Source organism: Grampus griseus (assembly GCF_964374135.1).
Source record: "Grampus griseus genome assembly, chromosome: 12".
NCBI classification, from domain to species: domain Eukaryota; kingdom Metazoa; phylum Chordata; class Mammalia; order Artiodactyla; family Delphinidae; genus Grampus; species Grampus griseus.
In genome coordinates this window covers 8,248,331-8,270,234 of record NC_139006.1, presented here as the reverse complement: position 1 = coordinate 8,270,234, position 21,904 = coordinate 8,248,331, and the positions used below count along the sequence as shown (strand labels likewise).

The 21,904-nt window shown below is 38.6% G+C and overlaps 1 protein-coding gene across 4 annotated transcripts in view; it reads right to left on the bottom strand.

Annotated features, from left to right (window-relative positions):
* Positions 1-21,904, bottom strand: part of IFT81 (intraflagellar transport 81) — a 142,857-nt gene that overhangs the window by 18,336 nt on the left and 102,617 nt on the right. For all 4 annotated transcript variants that reach the window (XM_082667841.1, XM_082667842.1, XM_082667843.1 and 1 more), the window contains 3 exons: positions 17,096-17,245; positions 7,637-7,765; positions 6,463-6,552 (listed from right to left, as the gene is read on the bottom strand). In XM_082667841.1, coding sequence (XP_082523967.1) covers positions 6,463-6,552; positions 7,637-7,765; positions 17,096-17,245 — 369 coding nt within the window. The remainder of the gene's footprint in view (positions 1-6,462; positions 6,553-7,636; positions 7,766-17,095; positions 17,246-21,904) is intronic.

Here is a 21,904-nt window from a genome sequence, read left to right as displayed (position 1 = left end):
AAATATACTTACACAAGTTAAAAATAAACACTATTCAAAGCAGAGAACAATTATGAATTTCAGTTAATATTTGGCAACAGCTTAAAGTCAATGAAGCAGCTTGTTTTTTCAGTATACTTTTTATTACAAAAGTTTTCTGGGTAAAAATAGAAATATAGGGACTTCCCTGGTGGTGCAGTGGTTAGGAATCTGCCTGCCAATGCAGGGGACATGGGTTCGATCCGTGGTCCGGGAAGATGCCACGTGCCGCGGAGCAACTAAGCCCGTGCACCACAACTACCGAGCCTGCGCTCTAGAGCCCGCAAGTCACAACTACTGAGCCCACGCTCCACAACTACTGAAGCCTGCGCGCCTAGATCCTGTGCTCCCCAACAAGAGAAGCCACTGCAATGAAAAGCCCACGCACCGCAATGAAGAGTAGCCCCGGCTCGGCGCAACTAGAGAAAGCCCGTGCACAGCAACGAAGACCCAATGCAGCGAAAAAAAAAAAGAACTATACATGGATGTGGGAGATTAACACATGGAGCTAAGCAAAATGAGCATCAAGGACTCACTAACTGCACTGAATTCAAACATTGAAAAAAACTAAAAAGTTAATGAAAATGTGGGCAAGTTCCATACTCTTAGATTTTTTAAATTATGGTAAAATATACATAAAATAAAAATTATTACTTAAACCATTTTTAAGTGTGCAGTTCAGTGGCATTAAGTACCTTCACACTGCTGTGCAACCATCACCACCATCCATCTCCAGAACTCTTTTCATCTTCTAAAACTGAAACTCGGTACCCATTACTTTTCAACATGGCAGAAGACAGAGATGAAAATGCTTAGAGGACCTAGGCGCCCCTTGACTTGATGAATGTGTTAAGAACTGGAGAGTTGTATTATTTGAGAATAGTAGTGAGACAGCTATATTTCTTTGTAATGGAAGAGGCAGGAAGTACTTGACATACAGAGAAACCTAGTTAAACTGTATAAAAATGAACTGCAGGTTCTGGTTACATTATTATAATAAATGACTTTTTTCTAATTTATTTATTTATTTTTTATTTATTTTTGGCTGGGTCTTCGTTGCTGCACGCGGTCTTTCTCTAGTTGCAGCGAGCAGGGGCTACTCTGTTGCGGTGCGCAGGCTTCTCATTGCTGTGGCTTCTTTTGTTGTGGAGCACGGGCTCTAGGTGTGTGGGCTTCAGTAGTTGTGGCACGTGGGCTCAGTAGTTGTGGCTCACAGGCTCTAGAGCACTGGCTCAGTAGTTGTGGTGCACGGGCTTAGTTGCTCTGTGGCATGTGGGAATCTCCCCAGACCAGGGCTCGAACCCCTGTCCCCTGCATTGGCAGGCAGATTCCTAACCACTGCACCACGAGGGAAGTCCCTATAATAAATGACTTTGCAGAATTAAAGATCTGGTATATGATTTTACTTAGAAAACAATTTAGTTGAAAAGCAATAGTATTCCTTCCTTTAAAACCATTTTTTAATAGTTATAATGATAAATACCTTTTTTAAAAGTCCTTATGTATTAGTCATTGCTGTTGCAAAGTACCTTATATGTGTTATTTAATTTTACAACCACCCTATTAAGAAGGGAGTAGTTTACAGGTGAGGAAACTGAAGTTTATAGAGATGAAGTCATCTACCCAAGGTTATCTAGGGTCTGCCTGATTCTCTAGCCCATGTTCTTAAATCATTCTATCCATATTGTCTCCCTGTAATTAGCACAATTGGTACCCTTTGCTTTTCACCTGCTGACATTTAGGATAAAGCTTATCCTAAATCTATGTGACATATGCACTAAATGGCCCAAGACTGACAGATGGCACACTTTAGTTTCATACATTAAATGGTTCTTTTACTGAACTAATAAATTATCAATATATTTCAAAAGAATTAACAAGTGTGAAGCAGAATGGCACAATATAGAGGAAGAGGCCTTTGAACTCACAGAGACTGCAGTTTGAGTTCTTGTGCCAACACTTAAGTCATCTTAAATAAGTTATTTGACTTCTCTAAGCTTCAATTTCCTTATCTAAGGACAATCTGAAAATATTTTATAGTTGTGAATATTAAATGCATGAATGAGAAAGCATTAAGAGAACACTGTGAGGGCTCAATAATAATTATTTATATAATTCTGTAGAGGTCTGCTTCTAGCTCTAGATGATTCTTGCCACTTATATTTATACTTGATTTTTAAAATACTTTTAAAAATGTTCTGTTAATAAAGTCAACAAATGTTTATTGAACAACTACATTGTCCTAAACGTGGTTCTATAAACCAGACACTCACAACTCTGGTAGATATTACTGTAAGGACCTTAATAGCAAATTTTTTTTAACTCCCAAAATAGAGAATTCCCTGGTGGTCCAGTGGTTAGGACTCCATGCTTTCACTGCTGAGGGTCCACCCAGGGTCAGGGAGCTAAGATCCCACAAGCTGCGTGTTGTGGCAAAAAAGAACCCCAAACACAAAAAACAAAAATAAACTCTAAGTACACGAAGTAATTTCATTTGCATCATATAGTATTAAACCAAAACCCAAGAGGGTCTTTCCTGAAGTCTTCTCAGACTTCATCTAGTCTTACTCCATGCTCTTTTCGGTAACTGCATCTTCTCCTGAGCTATGATCAAACATCACATCTAGGCAGATGATTACACACTTCAACTTGAGCCCCGATATCTTCTCCTGAACTCTTGCTGGATATTAACTTTGAAGTGTCTATAAGAAATTCATCATTTCTCCTCTTCTTCGTCCACTGCTACCACCAAAACTAGCTCTTCCTCATCCCTAATCTGCACTGCTAGTGGTTTCAAACCTCAAAATTATCTTGCTATCTCTTGTTCCCTTGTCTGTAATTAGTGTTCTTCCATATACCATTCAGATCTATTCCTTCTTGTCCATTCCTTCCACCAACACTAGTTTGGGACCTCATTCCCTCTAACTTAGGCTATCGAAAGGCACTTGATGTCACTTTTATTTGTTGAAAAGAATAATTATAAAGACTATGGCAAACAAGGGAAATATATTAACTGAATAGAACCTTAAAGTAATTAAACGCAATGTATACTACCATTCCAACCATGTAGAAAAAGTATATATAAGAGGACAAGGATAAAATGCAAAGATGAACACTGTTCAGCTGTTAATAATAGGATAATGGGTGGTGTAGTAAAGATGTTAAACAGCAGTCCCCAACCTTTTTGGCACCAGGGACCAGTTTTGAGGAAGACAATTTTACCACGGACCAGGGCAGGGTGGGGGATGGTTCAGGCAGTAATGCCAGTGATGGGGAGCAATAGGGCGCGGCAGATGAAGCTTCATTCGCCTGCCTGCTGCTCACCTCCTTCTCTGTGGCCCGGTTCCTAACAGGCCACAGACCAGTACCAGTCCAGAGCCCAGGGGTTGGGGACCCCTGAAGTAAAGTACCCAAAGTACCCATAGCCTCTCCAGAAGGAAAATTCTCTAGGCAGCCATATTTAGTACCATATCACCCTCCTTTCTTCTGATCCTTACCCACAAGCATAGCCGGTTACACTAAGGATGGATCCTCGGTCTGACCCAAGGATAGCCAGTAATCTCTGAGGTAGTCTGGTGTGGAAAACTGCCCCCAAAAGAGAGGAGCTGCACCAGGAGTTTAAATTAGAAAAGGCAGAGAAAACAGGGCAGTTATAGTGAAAACGTCAACATATATGTAGAGAGAAAGGCTACAGTGTGAGATATGAACAATGAGGAGCCATAAGCGAGCTAAGGTTACAAGTATGCCAATCCAAAGAATGGGGAGAAACTAAAAGATGGAGAAAAGAAACATAGGCAGACACACAGCTGGTGGCAGGCACAGTGAGAAGCCAATACAGAGTGATTCACTGAGCCATGTTATTGGTGTAGTATGAGTATGAAGAACTTGGCTCTGCCATTTACCAGCTGTGTAACCTTGGGCAAGTCCTTTACCCCTCTGTACCTTTATTTGCTCATCTGTGTAAAGGGTGGTTTATCTAACTGGGTGGTTACGAGGCCTGAATGAGTAATGTAACAGTGCCTGGCACACAGAAAGCACTTGATAAATGCTATTACTATCACATTCATCATCATTATCCACAAGCTCCTGCTAAGGTTCCTGAAGCTTCCCTGAGCCAAAATGCTCGGCAGAGAAGTATAGTACCTCTACCTGCTCCAGAGAGACTATAGTTCTGATCCTTGGATTTCCAAAACAGCATATTTCCTTTAATGTTCTAAATATCCTTTCAATAAAACTCCTCATTTAAAATGTAAATGGACTTAATAAAAGAACTACAGGCATACCTTAGAGATATTGTGGGTTCTGCCCCAGACCACTGCAAAAAAGTGAATATTGCAATAAAGCGAATCACATGAATTTTTTGGTTTCCCAGTACATATAAAACTTATGTTTACACTATACTGTAGTCTATTAAGTGTGTAATAGCATTATGTCTAAAAATGTATATATTTTAAAATACTTTATTGCTAAAAAATGCTAACCACCATCTGAGTCTTCAGCAAGTCAATCTTTTTGCAATATCAAAGATCACTGAGCACAGATTACCATAACAAATATATAAAAAAGAAAAAGTTTGAAATATTGCAAGAGTTACCAAAATGTGACACAGAGACACGAAGTAAGCAAATGTTGTTGGAAAAATGGCACTGACAGACTTAATTGACACAGGGTTGCTACAAACCTTTAATTTGTAAAAAATGTAATAAAATGAAGTATGCCTGTATTTACAAACAGATTTATTTTACTATATTTTATTTTATTATATATTTTACTTTTACCATTAGGGAGAAATTTTACCATCACCAGAAATACATATAAGTGTTCCCTTTTGTCTGTAAGTTGCTGACTCAAGAAAAGCATTAAGAAAATCAATTCTTTAGAACGAACCCATGAAAACAATCCTTGATGTCCTCAATCTGAAAACCCTGCTCAAAAATCTCCTTTCTGGGGGCTTCCCTGGTGGCGCAGTGGTTGAGAGTCCGCCTGCCGATGCAGGGGATGCGGGTTCATGCCCCGGTCCGCAGGGGACGCGTGTTCATTCCCCGGTCCGGGAAGATCCCTCATGCCGCGAAGCAGCTGGGCCCGTGAGCCATGGCCGCTGAGCCTGCGCGTCTGGAGCCTGTGCTCCGCAATGGAAGAGGCCACAACAGTGAGAGGCCAGCGTACCGCAAAAAAAAAAAAAAAATCTCCATTCTGAAATCTTCCTTTCCTGACAATCATTTCATTTCCTTATTTCCTTCATTTCCTTCCCTTTTCCTTATCAGTTAAGTATATGATGCTGATTATATTTTTTCTATATTGTTCTTAGGTTGGGTTATCTTTTATTTTTCCTAATTTCCTCATGTGTTTGTTCCCTCTCACCTATGACAGTATGAACCCCAGAGAACAGGGACTTGTCTCTTCCATTTCTTTCGTGGCAGCAGGAGTGTATAATGAAATAAGCAGGAGATTTAAAATAAGATGCTAGAGCTGCTAGAGTCAAGCCCCAACTCTCTCACTTCCTACTTCTCTCTTTGGATAAGTCACTCAACCTGTCTCAGACTCCATGGCATTTTCTATAAAAAAGGAAACAATATCCATCTGATTTCAAAGTCCATGTGATTTCTCACTCTGCTTCTCTAACTCTGATAGATGGCATTCATGAAGAGTTTTATAGTTCCATCCTTAGGCACATGCAGTACAGCTCACATTCAAACCTAAAATTACTACGTGGAGAACGATAAAATAACAATTGTTAAGGACAAACGGCGAAGGCCACCTTATCTGGATTTGTGGAGGGCATTTACCTTCTCACAGTTTATCTTTAAAGCAGTGCCTGGAATTAGCTTCCAAGTAACTGTATTTCATCACTTAATCATAAGCCATCATGGTTTGCCCCCCATCCTGCTCCCTAGCAAAGCAAGTTCATTAATCTAACATTAATTTGTCACCACTCGTTGGCAGACTCTGAACTTTTACCTGGCCACAGAAGAATGTGACTTCATAACTCTGACATGAGTATGATTTAAAGCAAAAATCTCATTTGGCTGCACTTGTGATTTTAGCTTAAACTCCTTCCTCTCCTTCTCTCCCCTGCCCCCGCCCAAAATTTATGACAAAACAAACAGCATAAATTAAACAAAAACTGTTGTAGGTCACATTATTATTCTCTTCTGCAGAATCATATAAAAAATAATAATTTATTTCCAGAAATTACCCAAGTAAAATATTTGGGATTCTAACTAATACAGCTGAACAAGAGAGAGTATTAAAAGTATCACAAAATTACCACCTAGGGGGGTGGGACAGGGAGGGTGGGAGGGAGATGCAAGAGGGAGGAGATATGGGGATATATGTATAGCTGATTCACTTTGTTATAAAGTAGAAACTAACACACCATTGTAAAGCAATTATACTCCAATAAAGATGTTAAAAAAAAAGTATCACAAAATTAAATTCACTTACTTGACATTTCTGACGCAATTGTCGTAGTTCTTTTATAACTGGAGCTAGAGCTGATTTCTTTTCAGATACCAGAGAATTTAGTTTTTTCACCTGTCATTTAAACAAAATATATGACATCTAAGAAAAGAACTCAAAAGAACAAAAATACCATAAAGGTATTTATTGAAGTGTTATATATGAGTGAAAAAAACTATAAATTACTTCAATGTCAAACAATGGGGAAGTCATTTAGTAAGTACTGATTCCTCAATAAGAAGGAATATCATTTAACTCTTCAAAATGTCAATTATTAAAACTGCAAACCATTATGGGAAAATATTTACAATCTAGCACTGAATAACTAAAACAAATTACAAAGTTGCCTTTATACAGCTTTGTATTATGTAAAAAGTATACAATTATGTAGGTTATATAAAATACACATAAACATAGACGAAGTGATATTCAAGATAATTAATAACCCAAAAGGCATAAGTAATGACCAATCAGAATGGACACCAGCCATAGAGATGAACAGGGTCTTGGAGGCCTCTGCTGTACTAAATGTTCATCTTTATAGGAGTTAGAATGTGGTGAAATCCAGAGGGTTCTGGGACCAATGTGGACAAGACAGGTGGAGGTGGGTACTCTGAGAGTTTGGGGCAGCAGCTATTTACCAATAAGTAGTGAAAGATTTCAACATTTTAATGCCTGATGAAGCTGTCTCCGTGCATTCTGGCTGAATAGCAGTCCTGAATACAGAAAGATACTAAGGACATACACAAAAATGAAATAATTGTATTAATTTAAGTAGCATGATTTGGGGAAACTTGTTTTTTATCTTAAATATTTCTTTAATACCATGTAACTTTTTTTTTTTGGCTGAGATGTGCAGCATGCGGGATCTTAGTTCCCTGACCAGGGACCGAACCCGAGCCTCCTGCAATGGAAGCACAGAGTCCTAGCCACTAGACTGCCAGGTAATTCCCAATGCTATGTAACTTTTACACACTTCAAAAACCACAAAATTGAACAACCTCTTTACAACCTCATTAGAATGGAAAAAGGTGAAAGAATGTAAAGAAAACATTGTGCAGAAATGAAAATTTGAATGCTTCACTGAAAACAGAACACAAAATATCTGCCTCAGAGGTAGACCATAAAACAAATAAACAAACAAAGCCTGTGTAATCACCATTTCAGACATGTCATCCAGTGTTCGTCCTTTCACTTCATCAACTTCACTCTTCAGGGCGGATACTCTTTCTAGCTCTTCTTGGGTGTAACTATATCCAGATATACCCTTTTTCTCCTCAATAGCTTGCTAAAAGTAAAGAATAAAATAGGTGTAAAAAATGGGGTCCACAAAATGGGTGTCAAAACCTTGATGATTCCATAATAAGTATATAGATTTAATAGGTAACAATAAAGTCGTAAATAAAGTAGTTTAAATCCTAAAGAACAATCTTTATTGACTTCAACAATAATTACGTTCCTTTATACGTTATAAACTTATACTGAAGAACTGAGAGGATGGAGCGCCCATTTGTTGAGATGAGGAGGACTTGGGAGGAACAGGTGAGGGAGTAGTAAAGATCAGAAGTTTAGTTTTGGACATGTTACAAATCTGAAATCTCTAGCAGAAATCCAAGAGAGTTCAAGATGTTGCATATACAAGACTGAAATTTGAGAAGCAACTGGAGATACAAATTTGTGAGTTGTCTGCATAGACAATATCTTTAAAGCCATAAGAGAATAAGATCACCAAGGGAGTGAGGGTAGAGAAGAGATCCAAGGCCTAAGCCTGGGGAACTCAAACACCTAGGCTTTGGAGAAATGAGAAGAAATCCACCATGGAGTAGGAACAGGAGTGTTAGTAAGGGAAAAACAAGGAGAGTGCAGTGTGCTAGAAGACAAGTAAAGAAAAATTTTACAGGAAGAGGGAGTTATGAACTATGTCAAACACTGCCAATAGGAAGATAACTAAAATGAATCTGTATGGACTAATCTCAGGATATTTTCAGTGGATACAGTGGGTGCTCTGCCCTGATCTGTTTATTATGTCAGGATACCCATCCCGTAGCTGTTGTGAGAATTGGTATTTTGATGACAGTCTACAGCTGTCCCTTCTTCAAAGTGTACCCTTGGTTTAACAGGAACTATATCACACCACTTCTTGGGTGGTAGTAAGAGGGTCCATAGCAAATTACTGACTGACACAGGGGTCCAAAGGGGTAGCCCTCTTGCCTAAAGATGAGACCAACTCTGTGATGCAATTTATGCTCCAGAGCTCCTTATGCAATCAGAATGAAATTGGACTCCAACTGAATCCACTTTTTCCTCTTGCTTCATCTTTTTTCCTAAGAGCACTCACTGAATTATTCATATGAGGAGGAATAAGAATTCTTGTTTCAGGTTCTGCTTCTAGAGAACCTGACCAAACTACAAGGATGGGCTTCTAAGGTAGGATCACTCCCTAGGTGAATGGAACTGAGAGCCCTATCACTGGGGGCAAGCAGAGTATCGTTAGTCCTAGGCATGTTATAGCAGTACAATTGCTAAGACTGGTGAACTAGGGCAGAATATAGGTGGAAGGGATTATGGTGGGCATGACAATGGAAGGCTTGAATCTCCTTCAAGAGAGTTTGCTGAGAGGAACAAAGTTGACTGACAGCCATAACTGCTGCCCCTCTGGATCCACCATCACGTTCACACCAAGGCCATGCTTCCCCCAGGCTGTTCCCAGCCAGAGGCTGACCCATTCCTGCCTGACAGGGAACTCCTCTAATTGGTGACTGGCTCAGGAACTCCCCATCATCCCAACCAAAACGTCCTTAAAACTGTGCTTACACCCTAAGGCTCTTCCTCTCCAATCCTCCTTCCTTCTTCTTCCTTCACAGAACAGCCTAAAGGCATTTAGAGCCTAAAGGCTTTCCCTGCCGCCTGCTGCTCAATTCCCTTTACCCTTCACAAAGGCCTCCTCCAATAAATCTCTTACACATCTAATCCAATCTGGGCGTATGCTTCTTGGAGGACCTGAACTATCACAGGAACATACTAGCTGGTACAGTGTTGTTGGTGTTCAAGAAGCATGAAGAAATCGTAACTATAAGGACTATGAAATTGGGGTGGCTGTTGCTAAGCTCAAATGACGGGCTCAAATCCATTAATCAGTAATTTAAAGCAAAGTGATAAGTCAGAGAACCTCCTTAGGAGCTTTAAAGAAACCCTCATTTCCTGTGGCTATGAGGCAGAGAGAGCTGAAAACCACGGACAGGACTTAAATTGTAAGACTGGCAAAACTTCAGAGAAGGCTGAATATGTCCTATGTCAAAGTCAGGGCTCTGATAGGGAAGGGAAAGGGTGCTGAGTCTGAAATGGGGATAACTGGATAGGCTCACTTGAGAACCTTAAAACCCCAGATTATCTTTTATCTTCTGGGCAGTGGCAAATGGCTTAGCTTGTTGGGTCAGGGGCCTGGAGGAAGCAAGATAGCAAGACTAAATGACTGGGGACAAGGAGGTCTCGGGAAGAGGCATCTGGATCGAGCTATAAGAGTTAACACTAAGTGTGAAGATCTCTTCATCACATGTATATGGCCACTGGACAATGTCCACAGTAGAAGAGGCACTCAGCAGCCGAGTGGAAAGGATGATCTGGCCTTTCCAAAAAGGCCAAAAAGGCTGACAGTAGATGTCAGCCAGCCTCTGTCATTGGCCACCCAGTGTGTGGACAATGGGCTCATGAACAGAATGGCTATGTTGGCAGAGATGGAGGCTAAGTATGGACCAAATAACATGGGCTCTCTCACTAATGCTCATCTAGCTAATGCTACTGCTAAGTGTCTGAGCTGGTGGCAACACAGACCAATCCTGAATTCTGGGTATGGAATCATCCCTTGAGGAAACTGATCATCTACTTAGTGGCAATTTGATAACACCAGATTCTTTCTACCTTGAAAAGAACAACACTTCATCCTGAATGAGACTGACCTATATTGTGGGTAAGGGTTTGCTTTTCTTGCCCACAGCGCTTTAGGCAGCACCACTATCCAAAGGCTCAGAATGTCTGGTCTACTGATGTGGAATCCCACATAATATCACCTGAGACCAAGGGACCTACTTTATGGCAAAGTAGGTATGGCGATGGGAATATGACCACAGGATTCAGTCACTGTACCATACACCATCCAGAAAGCTAATGGCCTGACTGAATAGTGGAAGGGCCCTATGAACGTAAAGCTAAGGTGCCAGCTTGGAATTCATGGCCTGTGAAGATAAGTTCTATTCTTCATGATGGAGTGTATATCTTAAACCAATGCCCATTACATGGTGTTGGGTTCCAAATAGATCCAAAGACCCAAAAATACATGGGTCTTGGAACCATGAGATGAAAGTATGAGTGTTATCACTCACCAGAATTCCAACTCATACACAGGGAATTATACTTCCCTTCTTGACAACTTTAGGCTCTGTGGGTATAAATGTTCTGGTTTCCGTAAGGCACATGCTTCCACCGGAAGGCACATTGAGAAGCCCTTTAAACTTAATGCTCTGCCTACCATCTTGTCACTTGGGCTCCTCATGCCCACAGACCAGCAGGCAAAGAAAAGAGCGATTTATTGGCAGAATATTTTAAGGGTATACAGATGCTGTTATATAATGAGGGACAGATAGGAATAAGTTTGGCATTCAGGTGATCCATTAGGGCATATCTTGGTACTCTCATGCCCAGTTTTAACAGTAAATGGGTAAGTTTACCAACCACAGCCTGATAAGGGCATTGTACTAGAATCTCATACCTCTTAAGGATGAGGGACTGAGTCATCCCACCAAGTGAGTCATCTAGCAGTCCCAACCTTTTTGGCACCAGGGACCAGGTTCGTGTAAAACAATTTTTCCACAGACGGCGGAGGGTGGGGGTTGGGGGGATGGTTCAGGCAGTAATGCCAGCGACGGGGAGCGGCAGATGAAGCATTGCTGGCTCGCCTACTGCTGACCTCCTGCTGTGCAGCCCAGTTCCTAACAGGCTGCAGACCAGTACCGGTCCATGGCCCGGGAGTTGGGGACCCCTGATAGACCACTGGAGGTGCTAGCCAAAGGTGTGGGGAATCTAGGATGGATGGTAGAGGAAGGAGATATTGAGTATCAATTATGTCCTTGGGACCAAATGAAGCAAAGAGAGTTTTAATTTGTCCTCCTCACCCTCCTGTTTTCCTAGAAATTTTGACCAACTGTAATCCTGTATAAACTATACCAGGATGGAGTGACTTTAATGTGAGAAGCAAGTAGATCTCAGGAGTACAAGGGGTGGCTTATAGTCAATGCTGTTGGTGCTCTACTCAAACCTCATCTGCAAGCTGCAATGAGTGTTGACTGCTAATGGCTCACAGATGTCCCCTTCTCCAGAACATGCCCTTAGCCCAATGGGGGCTGCCTCATCTAGAAGGTTATACCGTGCAATAGCCAATGACTGACTGATATGGGAGTATAAAAGGCCAGCGCCCTTGCCTCAAGGTGGAACCAACTTCATGGTGCAATGTGTGCTCCAGAGTTCCTCATGGGATCTAAATGAAGCTGTTTTCAGTCGGGAATACATCCTTGCTTGGCTTTTTTCTGCTGCTCCATCTGTTTCCCTCATTCCCTTTCTTCTGAAGGTACTCCCTCCCTCAGTAAATCATTTGCACCAAGTATTCCCCTCTCAGGCTCTGCTTCTAAGGAACCCAGCTTAAGAAAAGATGTAAAGCAAAAACTGATGGAACTAAAAGGAAAAAGATCATAGATATTCTAAAACATCTTTTTCAATAACTGATGGAATAAGCAGATGAAAATATAAATAGAAACATGAATACATGGAGGCTAAACAATACACTACTTAATAACCAAGAGATCACTGAAGAAATCAAAGAGGAAATCAAAAAATACCTAGAGATACATGACAATAAAAACACGACAACCCAAAACCTATGGGATGCAGCAAAAGCAGTTTGAAGAGGGAAGTTTATAGCAATACAATCCTACCTCAAGAAACAAGAAACATCTCAAATAAACAGCCTAACCTTACACCTAAAGCAAATAGAGAAAGAAGAACAAAAAACCCCCCAAAGTTAGCAGAAGGAAAGAAATCATAAAGATCAGATCAGAAATAAATGAAAAAGAAATGAAGGAAACAATAGCAAAGATCAATAAAACTAAAAACTGGTCCTTTGAGAAGATAAACAAAATTGATAAACCATTAGCCAGACTCATCAAGAAAAAAAGGGAGAACACTTAGATCAATAGAATTAGACATGAAAAAGGAGAAGTAACAATTGACACTGCAGAAATACAAAGGAACATGAGAGATTACTACAAGCAACTATATGCCAATAAAATGGACAACCTGGAGGAAATGGACAAATTCTTAGAAAAGCACAACCTTCCAAGATTGAACCAAGAAGAAATAGAAAATATAAACAGACAAATCACAAGCACTGAAAATTAGACTGTGATTAAAAATCTTCCAACAAACAAAAGCCCAGGACCAGATGGCTTCACAGGTGAATTCTATTAAATATTTAGAGAAGAGCTAACACCTATCCTTCTCAAACTCTTCCAAAATATAGCAGAGGTAGGAACAATCCCAAACTTATTCTACAAGGCCACCATCACCCTGATACCAAAACTACACAAAGATGTCACAAAGAAAGAAAAGTACAGGCCAGTATCACTGATGAACATAGATGTAAAAATCCTCAACAAAACACTAGCAAACAGAATCCAACAGCACATTAAAAGGATCATACACCATGATCGAGTGGGGTTTATCCCAGGAATCCAAGGATTCTTCAATATACACAAATCAATCAATGTGATACATCGTATTAACAAATTGAAGGATAAAAACCATACGATAATCTCAAGAGATGCAGAAAAAGCTTTGGAAAATTCAACACCCATTTATGATAAAAACCCTCCAGAAAGTAGGCATAGAAGGAACTCACCTCAACATAATAAAGGCCATATATGACAAACCCACAGCCAACATCGTTCTCAATGGTGAAAAACTGAAACCATTTCCACTAAGATCAGGAACAAGACAAGGTTGCCCACTCTCACCACTATTATTCTATTATTCAACATAGCTTTGGAAGTTTTAGCCACAGCAATCAGAGAAGAAAAAGAAATAAAAGGAATCCAAATCAGAAAAGAAGAAGTAAAGCTGTCACTGTTTGCAGATGACACGATACTATACAGAGAGAATCCTAAAGACGCTATCAGAAAACTACTAGAGCTAATCAATGAATTTGGTAAAGTAGTAGGATACAAAATTAATGCACAGGAATCTCTTGCATTCCTATACACTAATGATGAAAAATCTGAAAGAGAAATTAAGGAAACACTCCCATTTACCATTGCAATAAAAATAAAATACCTAAGAATAAACCTACCTAGGGAGACAAAAGACCTGTATGCAGAACACTATAAGACACTGATGAAAGAAATTAAAGATGATACAAACAGATGGAGAGATATACCACGTTCTTGGATTGGAAGAATCAACATTGTGAAAATGACTATACTACCCAAAGCAATCTACAGATTCAATGCAATCCCTATCAAACTACCAATGGCATTTTTTACAGAACTAGAACAAAAAAATTTCACAATTTGTATGGAAACAAAAAGACCCCGAATAGCCAAAGCAATCTTGAGAAAGAAAAATGGAGCTGGAGGAATCAGGCCCCTTGACCTCAGACTATACTACAAAGCTACAGTAATCAAGACAGTATGGTGCTGGCACAAAAACAGAAATATAGATCAATGGAACAGGATAGAAAGCCCAGAGATAAACCCACACACATATGGTCACCTTATTTTTGATAAAGGAGGCAAGAATATACAATGGAGAAAAGACAGCCTCTTCAATAAGTGGTGCTGGGAAAACTGGATAGCTACACGTAAAAGAATGAAATTAGAACACTCCCTAACACCATACACAAAAAATAAACTCAACATGGATTAAAGACCAAAATGTAAGGCCAGACATTATAAAACTCTTAGAGGAAAACATAGGCAGAACACTCTATGACATAAATCACAGCAAGATCCTTTTTGACCCACCTCCTAGAGAAATGAAAATAAAAACAAAAATAAACAAATGGGACCTAATGAAACTTAAAAGCTTTTGCACAGCAAAGGAAACCATAAACAAGACAAAAAGACAACCCTCAGAAAGGGAGGAAATATTTGCAAATGAAGCAACTGACAAAGGATTAATCTCCAAAATTTACAAGCAGCTCATGCAGCTCAATATCAAAAAGACAAACAACCCAATCCAAAAATAGACAGAAGACCTAAATAGACATTTCTCCAAAGAAGATATACAGATAGCCAACAAACACGTGAAAGAATGCTCAACATCACTAATCATTAGAGAAATGCAAATGAAAACTACAATGAGGTATCACCTCACACCAGTCAGAATGGCCATCATCAGAAAACCTACAAACAATAAATGCTGGAGAGGGTGTGGAGAAAAGGAGCCCTCTTGCACTGTTGGTGGGAATGTAAATTGATATAGCCACTATGGAGAACAGTATGAAGGTTCCTTAAAAAACTAAAAGTAGAACTACCATACAACCCAGCAATCCCACTACTGGGCATATACCCTGAGAAAACTATAATTCAAAAAGAGTCATGTACCAGAATGTTCATTGCAGCTTTATGTACAATAGCCAGGACATGGAAGCAACCTAAGTATCCACTGACAGATGAATGGATAAAGAAGATGTGGCACATATATACAATGGAATATTACTCAGCCATAAAAAGAAACGAAATTGAGTTATTTGTAGTGAGGTGGATGAACCTAGAGTCTGTCATACAGAGTGAAGTAAATCAGAAAGAGAAAAACAAATACTGTATGCTAACACATATATATGGAATCATAAAAAAAAAAAAAGGTTCTGAAGAACCTAGTGGCAGGACAGGAATAAAGACGCAGATGTAGAGAATGGACTTGAGGACACAGGGAGGGGGAAGGGTAAGCTGGGATGAAGTGAGAGAGTGGCATGGACATATATACACTACCAAATGTGAAATCGATAGCTAGTGGGAAGCAGCCGCATAGCACAGGGAGATTAGCTCCGTGCTTTATGAGCACCTAGAGGGGTGGGATAGGGAGGGTGGGAGGGAGACACAAGAGGCAGGAAATATGGGGATATATGTATATGTATCGCTGATTCACTCTGTTATAAAGCAGAAACTACATACCACTGTAAAGCAATTATACTCCAATAGCAATGTTAAAAAAAAAAAAAAACATGGAAGATTTGAGTATCATGGTTAACATACTGGACTGAATTGACTTTTTTTTTTTTTTATAAATTTATTTTTATTTATTTATTTTTGGCTGCATTGGGTCTTTGTTGCTGTGTGTGGGCTTTCTCTAGTTGTGGCGAGTGGGGGTTGCTTAGCAGTTGTGGCACACGGGCTGAGCCGCTCCGCAGCATGTGGGATCTTCCCGGGCCAGGGCTCGAACCCGTGTCTCCCGCACTGGCAGGCAGATTCCTAACCACTGCGCCACCAGGGAAGTCCTGAATTGACTTTTATGGAACGCCATCCCCCACAACTGCAGAATATATATTCTTCTCAACTGCACATGGAACAATGATCAAAACAGACCACATGCTGGGCCATAATGCAACATTCAAAAATTTCAAAGGACTGAAATCACAGAGTATGTTTCCTGGTTACAGCGGAAATAAGCTAGAAATGAATAACAGAAAGGTAACTAGAAAACCCCCAAGTGTTTGGTTTTAAGCAATGACCATAGGTCAAAGAAATCACAATGAAAATGAGAAAATATTTTAAAGTGAGCAATAATGCAGTTACTACATATCAATTTTAAAAGTGCTGTTACAATCTATGTTTAGTGCTGTTAGAATCTATGTTTGATGCACTGTAAATTTTCAATCTTAAGTTCCCTAGAAGCAAACAATATTCAGCAGCATGAGACAGAAAAGTTCATATTGCCAGCTAATTACAACTGGTTCAAATTTCATTCACCTCTACCAGATTATTGCTAGCTGGTAAGCCAACATCCTGATGAAATCATTTCCCCATGGGTAAAAGAAAAAAAAAAAGCCAAATCAAGAAAACTCAGAGGAACTGGTACCCACGATGAGAATAGCTTTGCTGCTAGAGGGATTTCTCTGGGTTTAACTTTTTTCTGACAACCAAGGCACAAATATATAAGGAACAAGCCTGCAGGCAAACCTCCACACAGAACCCTCCCTGGATACTTCTTTCCAAAGCTCCAGGGAAGTGGCTGCTTAGATTTCTGCCCAGCAGGCCACGATAAATAAATTATTTTATAGTCAATCTCTTGGTATGATCATTTTGGTCATATTAACTAGCTAACCAAAAGAAAAACCTACTTAATAGAATTCAACTTCTATTAATTACCCCAAAGTCAGAACACATAAAAAAGTTAGTGCCTACTGCTATAGTAAAATACAAAAAATCAGCTCTTATGTCATCTCTGTAATTAATCAGAGAAAATGAATAATTTTATGGTTTTTCTAATAAAAACAATGACCTCAGTAAAAGGCTATAACCTATAAACCTCCTGGCATTTGTACTTTTAGAACCCCAAGATAACAGTGTATTACCAGTTGATGTTGAATATTTTCATGACGTTGCTTAAGAAGTTCTTCTGTCCTCTGCAAGAGACCAAATTCAGCTTTAAATTCAGCTATTATCTGATGCTTCTTTTTGAAAACTGTACTCTTGCTTCGAAGTTTACTGACATATCGTTTGAACTGTAAAAGAACATAACATGTAGTTTAATAAGTAGAAAAGTAGTTGCTAAATATATATAACCTCAGTGTATTAGAAAAATTTTCTTTTCTACCATCCTACATGTGGGTCACAAGTACATAATAATAACTTAGTCTTATTAGAAAAGTTGGAAAGACTAACTGTTCAGTTAAAATATTTTGTGTATATTTTTATTTTTTGGACCCATTAAACACTGTAAATCATTATACAAAAGCTATTTATTTTGGGCTTTACAAATAAGGATTAGGAAAACAGAAACTTCAACACTATAAAAAAAGAAGAAGAAGGAACTTCCCTGGTGGTTCGGTGGGTAACACTCCATGCTCCCAGTGCAGGGGGCCGGGGTTCAATCTCTGGCCAGGGAACTAGATCCCACATGCATGCTGCAACTAAGAAGTCTGCATGCCGCAACTAAGATCTGGCGCAGCCAAAATAACTAAATAAATAAATATTAAAAAAGAAGAAGAAGGAAGTAGAAGACCATTTCTGGTTGTGGTCTTATCATGATACCTCTTATGTACTGTACTATTTTGGTGGCACTGGATCTACTGGGGTTAAAATAGCCAACCAGAATAGTCAACACTTGTAGTAACTATTTATCATTTAAGAAAGGTACTGTGACCATATACCCTAAGAAGCATCTGAAGTTCATCCCAAATGTTAAAAAGCTAAAAATATTCCAAATTAGTGGGAACTCATAGTTGCTTAATTCAGCTATTTACCTACTAATGATATTAAAGTTATAACTACTCTAATGGAAAGACTCTGTTATTAAATAATACCAACAAGAGTTTGGAAAAACAAGTGAAGTGGATATTTAAAGGAATTCATTTGACAAGTACTATTTATTAACTATTATGTACTAGGCACTGTGCCAGACGCAGAGAATACAATGCTAAACAAGATGCTCACATGTCCTGTCCTCATCAAGCTTAAGGAATAGTGGGGGAAATAAACACTGAACTGATGTTCACAACCATGGTGAACATTATGAAGCAGTGAAGGGGCCCTGAGAATAAATAACAGGAGTTTAAACTGGGTTGTGATGAAGGTAGGAAATGTGGGGTTGGATTTTAGGGAGGTGGGTTTCGACAAGTTTCTCAAAAATAATTTAAGCCAAGACTGAAGTAGCAGGAATACATTAGAGGAAGGACAAAGAAGCAAGGAAGAGCATTCCAAGTAGAGGAAACAGCAGGTGTAAAGGTCCCAAGGCACTGGCTCATTAAAAGTGTTGCTCAATATGAGAAGCAAATGTGAAAATTTTCTGGTATTTCTGAAACAGAAACATAACACATAAAAAAAATCACTTTCTCTTATGTACCATTAGTACTAAGAATTTTTACTACATAAAATATTTTTTTCTGCTCCAACCTTTTATTAACTACATTATTTTTAAAATGTCCATAGTAAGAATCTGGCTTATTATACTTAAACTCATCATTTCAAAACAAAAGTAAGCCTCCATATTACCTAATATGAGAAAATTCTTTGATAATCTTAGCCTTTTAAATGCCCAATTCTTTACAAGGATAGTTGGGGGGGGTTATAAATAATTTTATAAATAATAAAAGTAATGAATGTATTACTGAAATTTTAGAAAACGGAAAAAATTCACTCAAAGCCACTATCCCAACGCAAGCTCTATTATCATACGGTATTTTACCTCCTAATTTTAAAGGCTAAATCTAAGGTCAGTAATTATAAATTGTAAGGTAGCAAAATAGGAAGGAGAACATTTCTAAAATTTAGGTTTTTTTTTTTTCTTAAAGATTTGATTGATTCCTGACTATACAAAGTCCTTAAAAATAGTAAGATTAAAAATTCTTCACATAAAAATAACCCTCTAATTCCTAGTTTAGACATCTTTTTGGCCTCTCCCGTTGCGGAGCACAGGCTCCGGACGCGCAGGCTCAGCGGCCATGGCTCACGGGCCCAGCTGCTCCACGGCATGTGGGATCTTCCCGGACCGGGGCACAAACCCATGTGCCCTGCATCGGCAGGCGGACTCTCAACCACTGCGCCACCAGGGAAGCCCTAGACATCTTTTTTAAACGTAACTTAAACTTTGAAAGAAATGAGGAACACATTGTGTTTTAGAGGAAGGAAGTTCAAAATATTTTTCTATTCATGACTGAGTTAGTTTTAATATTAAGGAATCCAGCCCACAAAAAGCAAATTATCAACGGCTGTATTACAGAAACAGTTTAAAAAATTTAGTCATACCAATGTACCTAGAATCTAATTACTTGCAATTTTTCCTTTTAAAGAATAAATGTGTAAGCCTGACATAACCACTGATTCAGAATCCCCAGACTAACTATATGTTCTATTAAAAGTGTCCTGGGCAAAGTGCCCAAAATGAAATCAATCCTGTTCATCTGCTATCCTCTGTATTATCTAGGCCAATCTTCCCCTTCTCTATCTTGCTGTGCTCTGGAACTATTTTTAAAAGCTAAAAGCTATAAATGTTTTTGGTGAAAGAACAAACCTACCGATTACTCAATGTGCTCTATGCTGATTGGTTATTATTTGGCATTCACTGGACAAACTACCTAGGGGAAAGTGAGTCAGGGTCAGATTAATGACAGTTCCATAAAATTAAGCAATAGGTGGCCATCAAAGCACTCTAAGGGTTCCATTACCTTAGACTGAATTAGAGGAATTAGAGGGGAAAAAATGCATTATCCATGATTTTCTTCCATTGGAAGTTTTTTCTAACTATCATTTGGATTTTAGGTTATTTTTGAACTTTCAGATTATTGAAAAAAAACCATGATAAAAATATTGAAGCTAAATCTTGAGACACATTCTTAATAATTTCTATAGGCCATACTCCCAAAAATGGTCAGAAGGAAATTTTTTTTTACCTTTAACTTAGTTTTATTTTTTTTATTTTTACTGGGTTTTGATACCTTCTGCCAAACTGCCCTTCAAAGGCTATTTATAGTACTGTTTATAATTGTCAATTTAATAAGCAGAATAGTATCTTATATTTTGTTTGCATTTCTTTATTAGGGAACTTCACTTTTTGCCATGTTAATTGTGCATTTGTGTGGATTTTTTAAAATGATATGCCTGTCTTTGGCTCATTTTTTAATTGGAGCCTTTCTTGTGGATCTGTAATAGTGATTTTCAAACTTTTGGGTCTTAGGAACCTTTTATTAATGATCTCAAAGGGATTTTGTTTATGTACATTGCTGGCATGATAAATCTGAGGGAAAAGAATAGAATACTCATTAGTAAACCAAATCCTACAACACGTAAAAAGGATCATACACCATGATCAAGTTGGATTCATTCCAGGGATGCAAGGATGGTTCAACATATGCAAATCAATCAATGTGATAACACCACATCAACAAAAGAAAAGACAAAAACCATATGCTCATCTAAATAGATGTAGAAAAAGCATCTGATAAAATTCAATATCCATTCATGATAAAAAATTCTCACCAAAGTGGGTATAGAAGGGGACATATCTAATAAACCCATTTATGACAAACCCACATCCAGAAGCTGAAAGACTTCCCACTAAATTCTGGAACAAGTATGCTCACTCTCACCACTTTTATTCAACATAGTATTGGAAGTCTTAGCCACAGCAATCAGACAAGAAAAAGAAATAAAAGGTATCCAAATTGGAAGGGAGGAGGTAAAATTGTCATTATATGTAGGTGACATGATACTCTACATAGAAAACCCTAAAGACTTCACACAAAAATTATTAGAACTCATCAGTGAATTCAGCAAGGTAGCAGAATACAAGATTAATATACAGAAATCTGTTGTATTTCTTTACACTAACAATGAAATATCAGAAAGAGAAAGTAAAAAAAAAAATTCTGTTTAAAATCATGTCAAGGGAATTCCCTGGCAGTCCAGTGGTTAGGACTCCACGCTTTCACTGCCAAGGGGCCAGGTTCAATCCCAGGTCAGGGAACTAAGATCCTACAAGCCATGTGGTACGGCCAAATAAATAAAATAAAATAAATAAGAAAATAAAATTAAATCACATCCAAAAAAAAAAAAAAAAAAAACTAGGAATAAACCTAACCAAGGAGGTGAAAGACCTATACACTGAGAACTATAAAACATTGAAAAAGGAAACTGAAAATGATTCCAAAAATCAGAAAGGTATCCCAAGCTCTTGGATTGCAAGAATCAATATTGTTAAAATGGCCATACTACCCAAAGCAATCTACGGATTCAATGCGATCCCTATTAAATTACCCATGACATTTTTCACAGAACTAGAACAAATAATCCTAAAATTTATGTGGAACTACAAAGGATCCAGAATTGCCAAAGCAATCCTAAGGAAAAAGAACTAAATTGGAGGCATAACCCTCCCAGACTACAGACAATACTACAAAGCTACAGTAATCAAAACAGCATGGTATTGGCACAAAAAAAGACATATGGATCAGTAGAACAGAATAGAGAGTCCAGAAATAAATTCACACACCTATGGTCAATTAATCTTTAACAAAGGAGGCAAGAATATACAATGGAGAAGGGACAATCTCTTCAGGAAGTGGTGTTGGGAAAGCTGGAGAGCTGTATTACCCCAGCCCTCACACCATACACAAAAATAAACTCAAAATGGCTTAAAGACTTAAATATAAGACATGACACCGTAA